Raw genomic sequence first — 11,644 nt, forward strand, 5'->3', positions numbered from 1 at the left:
TCCATCTTAATCTGAGCCAGTATAATACTCATGAGATATGAGTAATATACACTGTTAACCTTCTTGAAGGCATCTCTGCAACTACTTGAGATATTAAGAAGAGAGAGCTTAAGTGTATCAATACTGTCATGACTTAGAAAGAATTCAAGAACTTTCTACTGAATTAAATTGAAGATCACTGCAACTACAGCTTCATGACAGTACAGTGATTCAACTTATTATATTAATAAGATGATGAGAATTCTTTCAATTTCAATACAAGATTTGAAGAATATTGAGAGAAACTGACTGATGATTTGAATCAATTAAAAATACAGCTTTATCTTACAAAGCTGACTCACAAGGTATGAATAATGATATCATAATATCAGAGTTCATTAATCAATCATACTAAGCTTGTCAATCTGGCTTCTCAGATCTATTTGAATAATTAATTCTCTGAGAAAAAGATCAACAAGATCTCTTCTAAGCAATCAATGACAGAATCTAAACAGTGTCATGATAACTTCAGTACAGAGAAAGTAAAGAAGAATTCTAAGTATTCTGATTCTTCACTCACTGTGAAGAAATGTTAAAAAAGATTTGACAAAGATCTCTGTTTCAACTGTGAAGCTGATGATTACTATATTAGTGATTACAAGAAGCTGAAGAAGAGAAGAAACTGAGAAGACATCTTCTCAAAGTTGACTTCTCTTCTAGTAAATGTATTCACAGAAGATAAAGAAGAGAAAGAAAAGAATTAATAATTCTCATATCTCTGAGTTCATGTTACAATTACAATGTATACTCTGAATGAGAAGATATCAGTGAGATGTCTACTTGACTCTGAGATGAATATCAACTTCATATTCTATTTCTTTTCTTTGATGAAGAGTTGAAAGAAGATAGATCTGTCAGATTATGTAAAATTTACTGATGAAATGAAATGTCACTGTTTTGACATAATTCAGGCAAAGTGTGTGATCACAGACTCAGAAGAAATCTTCAAGAAAAGCAGTCTGCTTCTTCACACAGTTAATATCATAGATAAGAATATCATTCTAGATCTCTCATGATTGAGAGAAAACAATTCTCTCATTGACTGAGTCACTCAGACATGACAGTACTGTCTCACTGATAAAGAGACAGTGATAGAGAAATCTGAAGAGTTTCATCAGAAGAATCTTGAGAAAAAAATTGAGTTGATATACTGTGTAACAGGTGATTGAGACTTGAGAACAAATAAAGAAGTCATCACTCTCACTGCAAAAATAGCAGCAGTATTCATTATTGAAGATGAATGTACATGATGTCTCTTTACAGATTTTAAGAATATCTTTTCAGAAAGGGAAGCAGCAAAGTTTCCTGACATCAAGATATGATATAAGATTTATCTTGAAGACAGTGTAACAGTGCTGTACAGGCCTTTTTACAACTTGTCTGTAAAGGAGTTGAATGTTCTGTGCAAATATCTTAAAGAAGTGCAATCAAAGAACTGAATATATTCATCAAAGAGTTCAGCAGAGGCGCCTATACTCTTTATACTTAAGAAGAATGATAGACTACATCTATGTGTAGACTACAGAGGCCTTAATAAGATGATAATTAAGAATTACTATTCATTACTGTTAATTAATGAGATGATTGATCAATTATCTGAAGCAAAGATATTCTCAAAGATTGATATACAGAATATCTATCATAGAATCAGAGTTAATGAAGACAACATTTGAAAAACAGCTTTTCATATCAAGTATGACAATTTTAAATATCTTGTTTTGTCTTTTAATCTTTGTAACACTTCAGTCATCTTCCAGGCCTATATAAATGAGATGCTACAGGGCCTTGTCAACATCTCCTGTATAGTATATCTGAACAACATTTTAATCTTCTCAAAATCAGAGAAAGAACATGATATCCATGTTCAAGAAGTGTTGAGTCACTTGAGACAGTATCAACTCTATACAAACACTGAAAAATGCTCATTCTACATGCAGGAGATTGATTTCTTAGATTATATTGTTGAGATGAATGGCATTTCAATGAACAGGAGCTAGGTCTCCATCATTGAGAACTGGCTAATGCTGCAGATGTACTGTGAGGTGCAGATGTTTCTAGAATTTGCAAATTTCTACAGATAATTCATCTATGCATATTCACAGATTACTGCCTCTCTTACAGATCTGTTAAAGAGAAGTGTGAAAGACAGAAAAACAGAACTGTTTATTCTCACTCAAGACACTGTGCAGGTGTTTGCAGAATTAAAACAAGCTTTCACAGATGTCATAATACTGAATCATTTTAATTCTAACTTACTCAGTCAGTGTGAGACTGATGCATCTGAGAATGAGATCTGTGAAATCTTTTCACAGTTGACACTGAAGATCTTTCAATGTTGAAAGAATCAGAAAATAATCATCTCTGAGAAAACAGGCAATGAATTGCCTGTGAAAGAAGACTTTTTCACAGAGTCTACAAGACACTGTGAACAGAGATCAGTGATCTTCTTTTTCAAGAAGTTATTACTCACACAGAGAAGGTATGATACTCATGATCAGAAGATGTTAGTAATTGTTAAATTCTTTAAGATCTGATGATATTATCTTCAGAGTAGTAAGTACTCAGTGTAAGTTCTCACTGATCATGCAAATCTGTGTTACTTCTTGATAATAAAGAGCTTGACAGAATATTAAGTCAGGTGAGTGAAGCTGCTTTCAGAGTATGATTTCTATATTCAATATTATTCAGATCAGCTTAACCCTGCTAACATGCTGTCTAGACAGCCTGATTATAATATTATTAATGCAGAGAAGAATTCTACAAAAGAACCTCTGTTATCACTGCAGAAGAAGCTGGCTACAGAGAGTTGAGATTCTCTAAAGCTTGAGAACAGTGCTGAAGAGGCAGCTGTGCGACTCAGTATAGAAGGTGAAAGAGAACTCAGATCTTTGTGAAGAACTGATACTGAAGATTATAAGCTTCTCATATCACATCTTGCAATCATTGAATTGATAAAGAATGAAATGATCTATAATCTTTCAACTCAACTACTTTTAAAATTCATTGATAAGTTACAGAAGAAGAACATCTCTACTGCAGCTTGAATTCAGAAGTTGAAAAAGAAAGAGTTCAGTTTAAACTTGAAAGAGACAGGTTCTGAGTGAGATAATACTGCTAAGAAATCAAGTCACTGATAACTAGAAGAATGTAGACTTCTACTGCTAAATGATTCAGTCTTCATCTCTTATAGCAGAGTAGTGCATCAGAAGTTATTAAGAATTCATCATAATAATTCTCATACAGAACACTTTGAGTTAGAGAAGACTGAGAAGCTTCTAAAATGTAAATACACTTAGAACAAGCTTCAGACAGATGTCAAAGAGTATATTGAGACTTACAATATCTATTAAAGAATAAAGATCTCATAGTATAAGTAATACAGTGAGTTGATATCACTGTCTGTTTCAAAGAGCTCATGATAGAATCTATTAATGAATTTCATAGTTGACCTGCTGAAGTTGATAAGAGTTAAAGAATATGACTTGATTTTGATCATTATTAACTGCTTCACAAAGATGATCAGATATATCTCTATTTATAAAAAGATTAAAGCCTCTGAATTGACTGACCTGTTTTTAGATATCATTATTTGTGATCACAGTGCTCTGAAATTGTTAATAATAGATTAAGAATTCCTCTTTATCAGCAAGTACTGATCAGCTTTTTACTATCATTTTATAATAAGATATCTTCTCAGTATTATATTTTATTCACAGACTGATGATCAGACTGAACATCAGAATCAGATACTAGAACAGCATCTTCAAGTGTTCTATTCATATTATCAGAATGATTGACTCAAACATCTTCTGATCACTGAATTTATATATAACAATGTAAAGAATGCAATCTTAAAGATATCTTCTTTCTATACTTATTATGAATATAATTCTTCATTACTCAGTGACATTATGAATAATATTTCAAAGAAGAGAATAGACAGTCAGAATGTTGAACAGATACAGAGAATGAAGTATTTCTCAGTATTAGAAGTAAAAGTGAGATTAAAACTTTTGAACAAAATTTATGAGAAGATAGTGAAAAGCATCTACTATGCTCAGAAGTAGTAGATAAAATACTATAATTGAAAACATCTTCTAATGAAGTTCTCAATAGAGAATCAAGTGCTACTTTCAGTAAAGAATATCAAGACAATGAGACTGTGTAAGAAGCTCAGTGAGTAGTGACTAGAATCTTTTCTGATAATAAGAGTAATAAGTAAACAGACATATAAGTTGAAATTACTCACAGAATTGAAATCAATTTATTCTGTTTTTTACATTTTCTATTTAAAGCTCTATAAATAATATCTCAGAGTGAAGCTGTCTCAGCTGAATAATATTGAGATTAAGAGTGATACTGAATATCTTGTGAAGAAAATATTAAATAAGTAAACACATTATAGCAAGCTTCAATATCTTATTAAATGAGAAGATTATTTATTGTCAGAGAATTTGTGAAAATCACTTAAATATTTGAAAAATACTGAGAAAGAGATTGCAATCTATGAGACAGCTAGTAGAGACTGCTCTATTACATATCAGAGATGTTGAGTAAGAAATACTGCTTAAGACTTCTCATTTTTCTCAAAGAGTTTTTTTAGAGATAATCTCACAGTAATGAGCTGATATCTTATAGACTCTGTAGTACTCTTCTTCTATTTTCTCTTAAAGAGTTTTTAGAAGTTTAATAAGACTATACAAGTGTAAAATTCCTGAAGTAGTTAGAGAAAAGAAATATTGAAAATTAATAAAAAGATTAATATTATTGACTTACAGACTGCTGCTATTCTAATAGAGCTGCAGCCTGCTGAAAAAGTAAAAAGAGAGATCAGAGTCTACTTATCAATAATTATATTCTTATCAAACTCATTCTTCACTGTTGAAGTCTCTGACACTGATATCTTTATCTGCTGAGAAGTTAGCACTGCAGCACTGCAGAGAAGTATACTATAGAAGAGTATAAGAGATACTGAAAGTATTAACTTATTAACTTATAAAATATCTCAGTCATCTACTTTAACTGAAGTAAGATTCTCTTCAATCAGTGATTAATCTCTGTAGTACTTTTAACAGCAGCACTGACTAATCTCTTCTTAAGATTAGTTATTCTGAGATGTTTTTTCATCTCAAAGACTCACACTTTCATCTTCTTTTATAGATAAGTAAGAGAGACCTTCTCAGTCTTAATAGAATCTATTAATACTTAGAGCTTCAAGATTCTCACTCTGTACTACTTAAGTATCTAGACTTTTTATCAGAACTGATATAATGTCTTTCTGTGAGATGATACTTACAGAGAGATAGAAGTTGTTGTTGCAGATATAATAAAAATAATAAAAGTGAGAGAAGAGATGAGTGTATAAAATTTCTCTCTTCTTCAGCTGTTTAACATAGTACAGACAAGTAGCAGTGTCAGTCAGAGACTGCATCAGAGCCTTCTCACAGAGAGAAGATGAAGAAACTGCAGAACTCTATAAATCTAACTCAGCAGCATTCTGAGCAGGGCTCAGGTGTGCTGTGAGAGAGAAACTACAGATTAAGCTTCTCAGAGTCACTGTCCCTGGAACCAAGCTCTTCTCAGGTTCCTCTTCAAATGACCACACAGGGTCATACATCACTGTATTGGCTGGGGGGGGGGGGTGGCGTTGCAATGGCGGTGGAGGGGGCAGAGGATGAACTGAACACAGATGAACTGACCAGCAGAAGGGATGACACCTCACTGCAAGGCACAGTGACTACCATCACAGCCGCAAAAGAAGCAGGAGAAGAAGAAGATGTGACAATGAGAGCAGTGCTCCTGCAGCTCATTGACATCATCATCTTCACCTTCAACCTGACTTTCTTGACAGTCATGAAGGCTGCTGCCGCACCATGAAGATGTTTGTTACTCACTAGAAAATGTCAGAATAAGCTCTTGATTGTCCTTCAAGGATGATACTTTCATACACTCACTGTTGCAATTGAGAGAGGGAGAAGAAAAATATTTCACAGAGAAGAGAATCTTTTTGAAAAATCCTGTCACTACTATTAGCTTTGTCTCTAAAACACATCACTTTTGCAGAGAATTTCATATATAGAATGAAATATATTAGAAGATCTGCAAGTCACTTGTTAATTATGTTTTTCACATTTTAAATTGATATATAAGGAACTCACTTATCATACATTTGATTTGAATGATGATGAGAAAAGAAAGACCTATGCAGTCAGTAGAAAAACTCATCTATTTCTTTGTATCACATGCAGCACACACACTGTCAATCAGTTGATAACTGTTACTATACAACAAAGATAATTCTTAATCTGGTAATCTTGAGAGCATAGAGACTATGCTCTTAAAGAGAAGAGCATTGTCACACTCTCAGCTGTGTCAAGGCTCTGTTGCAGTTTCACACAGCTCATCACTTTCATGCAGATGATTTTATTCTATTTGAACCAGTTTTCAACCACTCTATAACATCATTCAGATGTATCATAGAAAGATTCAATTGATGAATATAAGAATCTCACTTCTATACAAGATCAGCAGATTACTCTTTCTTGACAATGAGGCACTGCTGAGGTATCACTTCAGTTATTCTTGCTCATGAAATGAGAGAAGAATATCTGTTCATTGTCTATATAGAATAGCTAGATGCTGGCTCCTCATCAAAGAAGTCAGTGATTCATTTTACTTCTAGAGAAATATACACAAGAGTTACTACATGCCTCATACAATCTTCTTAGTATACTAAGTATCATATCTGTGATATCCTCACAATAACTCTGTAGCCTATGAGCTTGCTATTCAAGCAAGATAGTCAAGCCCACTCATACAGCTTCTCAAACAACTACCCTTACATGTCGCCGCTGACTAGCCACCGCTTCGGTTCCGCCACGTTACAAGTGAGTGTTTATTCAGTAACTGTTCTCATCTCTGATTTTGTAATTTTTATATACTAACAATGATTCTTAGTTACTTCAGTATCAGAGATTATTCTAATCAAAGATGACAATGCTGCTGAGACTATTCTCTCTCATTCTCAAGCTTCTTCTGTTGCTTTCTCTCCCTTCTCTGTGAGAAAGATTATGCACACACTAAGTCATAAGTATTCAGTCTCAGATGACTCTTGTCATTGTTTGTTCAGTTCTGTGCCTTCTTCTTCTTCTGTTTCTTCTGTCTCTGTCTCTTCTACTCTGACTTCTGATTCTGCAGATCCCGCACTCTTCTTCAATTTCTTTACACATACATGTGCATATTTCTATATTGGCATTTCAGTCAATCTTGTGATAAATGACATTAATGTTGTACACAGAGTAATAGAGAAATCAGAGATGTGTATGATATTGTTGCAAGAGCAGCTTGCAGCTCTCAAATCTCTTACAGATCTTGAGTTTTGAGATTTCCTTTTTTAATGTTTTTCAGATGATGTGATGTTGGAAATAGATTAAACATGTGATATATGAAAATGAATGAGATGTGTATAATAACATTTGTCTTTTGCAGCTGATTCTTACAGTTGATAATCAATTCATTATCTCTTTTCTTTTCTTACACTTTTTCTTTATCTGCTAGTCACTACTCTTACACAATCTCTATATAATACAGTATTCAGTGACTAGATTCAGCAGCTTTCATCTTTTGTAATTCTGTCTTGTATATTATACTGTCTCTCTTCACTCACTCAGATCACTACAGTAAACAGCTTATTGAAACTAATCTCACTCAATCTCTGAGTGTTCTCAGAGATTGAAATGACTTGGTTTCACACATCTACAGATGTTTCAGATAGTTCATTCTCTGTAATCTCTGTAATTGAACTGATGTAAACAGTTAAATTCAACTCTGAATTTCTTTTTCTTCTGCAATCTGATTCATATATAAGTCTGTTACTTTAAGACTGCTCTTTACTGTATTACACTCACTGTCTGCAGTGTGTTATTGTATAATCAGCTACAGTCTCATCACTTATTGAAGTATGATGTTTATCTGATTTCTTCATTACTTCTCATTCTTTCCTTATAATTGTGAAAAGATTGAAATAAGTGAGATCATCTGATTCATAAGTGTCTATGATTTCTCTTACTTCATGAGACTTTTCAATTATAAGTCTCTTCTTTTTCAACACTGATAATAGTGCTGTGAATAATCATAATTCACTCAGATCTTGTATCTTTGCTTTCACAAGTTATGAACTATTAATTAAGTTGTATAAGACTCATTCCTCTGATTCTTTCAATGTATACATTCTCAGAGAATGTGATTTGAGTATTTTATATGACTCAAATCACCTAGATTGAAACTTCTCAGAACTCTCATTATATATAAGAACTCATGTTCTTATCTTGAGACTTGATTTCTTAACTAGTGAGTCTTGTATTCTTTTCAATTGAATTACTCAGTTCAGGAGTAACTCATTAGCTTTTACATGTGCATGGCTGATCTCTTTCAATCTTGATTTCACATCTGCAACTGTTATATCTGTAACTGTTGTATCTACAGCTGCTGTTTCCTTCTTCATCTTTTCTGAAGCATTCTCTGAGATGCATGGATGCAATTCATACAACAGATAGAATGATGAATACTTGAAGACTGCATGCTGCTGAATTTGTGTGACTAATAGCACCTGACTGAAATATTCATTTCATAATCTCATAGACTTGCTCACTAGATATTTCATCAGTATGTTGTTTAAGATTTTATTCAAGTGTTTCATCTTTCTGTTTATTCACAGATGATATGATGTTATTCTACAATGTCTTATCTGTAACTGGCTTACAAAATGCCTTATCACTTCTTTTATGAGATTCACACTATTATCAGTTAGAATCTTGCACGGCATTCTATAGTTAATATAGATCTCATTATATAGAAACTTCATCATCATCTTCTCTATCATCTCTGAAACTGCTTTCATGACTGGTCAGCCAGTAGTGTAATTAATAACAGTGATTATTCATTGATTTTCATTTGATATTCACAGTAATATGTCTATAAGATTTATCTCTCATTGTTTGAACAGTTGTATTGTACACTTCATCTGATATTGTACTTTCTCATGTTCTAATCCTTTCTTAGATTCTTTCATGACCTGGCAATTCAGACACTTGTGAGTGTATATCTGAATGTTCTCAGCCATGCTTGGCCAGTATACTCTTGATTCAAGTACACTCATGAGTTCAGAGCTTTCTAAGTAGCTGAATTCCTTGTGCATGTGAGTCACTAAGTTGTGTTGAAATGAAGATTCTAGATAGAGAGCTTCTATATATTCTAGATTGTAATAAAGCACAACATCATTTTTCAATTTTCTCAGCTTGAAGTTCAGAAGCATCTCTTCTACTACTTTTATAAGATATCTATCATTCAATATCTTATCATTCTTCAAGTGAGAGATCATGATGTTCACTTATTCTGATTTCTTGCATTCTCTCAGTGCATTTAATGCAAATGTCTCTTGAACCTGGTTTACAGAACTCTCACTCATGAAATCAGGTCTGTGACTGATTGTATCAGACATTACAGTATTCAATCTCTTTTAATATTTAATATGAAGATTGTACACTTGAAACTCTGAGATTCAATGTACTAAGTGTTTGAAAGGTTTTGTTATTAATTGTAGATAGATGTGACTTTTGTGATTCATAATCACTGTTATTATATATCTGTTGTTGATATATCTATCTCACAATGCCAGCATGTGCTTGATTGCTAGTAATTTCTTTTCATGTACTGAGTAATTGAGCTCAGCATCTGATAGTTTTCTATCATTGTATATCACTGAGTGTAGCTTGCTATTCTTGCTCATCTGTAGAAGAGTGTCTCTGATAGCTCATTCAGATGTGTCTGTCTTAATATAGAAAGGTTTATCATAATCTGATTAAATAAGCACTGAGAATGTTGTTACATATTCTCTCAGTGTGAGAAAAGCCTCTTTATATGCAGTATTTTAGATAATTGAACAAAACTTCTTCTTTTACAGATTTGCATTCATTTCTCTTAAGAGATCTGAGAGTGATGCAGATATTCATACAAAATCCTTGATAAATCTGCAGTAGTATGAGATCAACTCAAGAAACTGTTGTATATAGTATATATTTCTCAGTCATAGTTAATTTACTATGACATTCAATTTCTCTGAGATGAGATGTATACAGTCATCACTTACTACATATTCTACAAACTTCCACTCTTCTATTTCAAACACACACTTGATTGATTTGATATAGAGCTTATACTCTGTCAGAGTTATAAGCACTTCATTGAGATGCTTCAGATATTTATTATATAAGTTTGAAAAGACTAGAATGTTATTGAGATATATGAGGCATGAGATTTCATTCTGTTTATGAAGAATTATATTCATTATTATTTAGAAGATGATGAGTACATTTATCAGATTAAATAACATTGTCAGAAATTCAAACTTCTCTCATTATGTATTAAATATAATTCACAGAACTGACAGTTTGTCTACACAGATCTGTCAGTATTCTGGGAGAAGATTAATCTTTGATAGATATTAGATGTTTTCAACTGTATTCAACTGTTATTGAATCTGTGATAGTGAATATTCATTCTTGATTATAAGCTTGTTAAGTACTTGATAATCAATACACATTCATCACTCTTCATCTGCCTTTTTCATGAATAGAACTGAAAAGTCTTACATGCTTGATAAGAGTTATATAAGATCATGTTCTAGAAGGTCAGTGATCTGACACTTCTGTTCTTTGAGATGCATCTGTAACAGAGAGTACACATTCTGATTGACTGGTTTTGCATCCCCTGTGTCAATCTCATGTATAAATCCTTATTTCAGCAGTAATTTCAGTGAAAGATCTGTTCAGAAGATCTTTTCATACTTCTTCAGAAGCTTCTTCATACACTTATTCTTCTGCATATTCTTTATCTTGATTTTCTTCACTTCTGAGTCCTGTATTACATACAGAATGCTTTCAGATAAGGTCTTGTGAATTATTCTCTTTACTTGTTAATGTATAAGCAGATTTAATTCTTCTATATCAGAGATGTGAAATGTCCTTCTCATATCAGTTGATAGAATTGTATGAACTGTTTTCTTTTTATCAGTCAACTGCATATAACATGTACATCATTGAATCTGCAGATTGAATCTTTGAAATCAATTAAGTCTGAGAATAAGATTATATTTCATATTTTACAGCTCTCATACTCAAATATAACAAGATCATTCTTCAAAGTACAAGAGAACTCTTACTTTTATAAGTGATATCAAATATTGATTATTAGATAATCTTATGTATCAGAGATTCTTCACTCAGCAGATCTCTTTCAGTCTTCAGATTATATAATTATTAATATATTATATAGAAGCTTCTGTATCTGCTAATACTTTTGTAGCTATCTCTCAATTCTTACTCAAGTGTTTCTTATACATTAACATTTCAGGTTTCAAGACATTGAGATAAGTATTCACTTCATTCTCACCTGCATCTCAGTCAGAAGCCTGCTTTCTCTTAATATTCACAGAATTCAGAGAGTCATCTAACATAAGTATCTCTTTCACTTTGAAGACTTTTCATAGAATATCAGTGAGTGTCTCTGAGCTCACTGATTCTACTAGTTTTTTAACTCTCTTGCTTCT

The 11,644-nt window shown here is 32.5% G+C and overlaps 1 protein-coding gene across 1 annotated transcript; it reads left to right on the forward strand.

The window, feature by feature from the left end:
• Positions 1–5,691: 5,691 nt before the first annotated feature.
• BDCG_17675 (uncharacterized protein) lies at positions 5,692–5,916 on the forward strand (the record flags this gene model as incomplete). Its single annotated transcript, XM_045426764.1, has 1 exon — positions 5,692–5,916. One exon carries the CDS (start codon positions 5,692–5,694, stop codon positions 5,914–5,916), a length of 225 nt encoding a protein of 74 aa, XP_045282335.1.
• Positions 5,917–11,644: the final 5,728 nt, after the last annotated feature.

Source organism: Blastomyces dermatitidis (assembly GCF_000003525.1).
Source record: "Blastomyces dermatitidis ER-3 genomic scaffold supercont1.10, whole genome shotgun sequence".
Taxonomy (NCBI): Eukaryota; Fungi; Ascomycota; class Eurotiomycetes; order Onygenales; family Ajellomycetaceae; genus Blastomyces; species Blastomyces dermatitidis.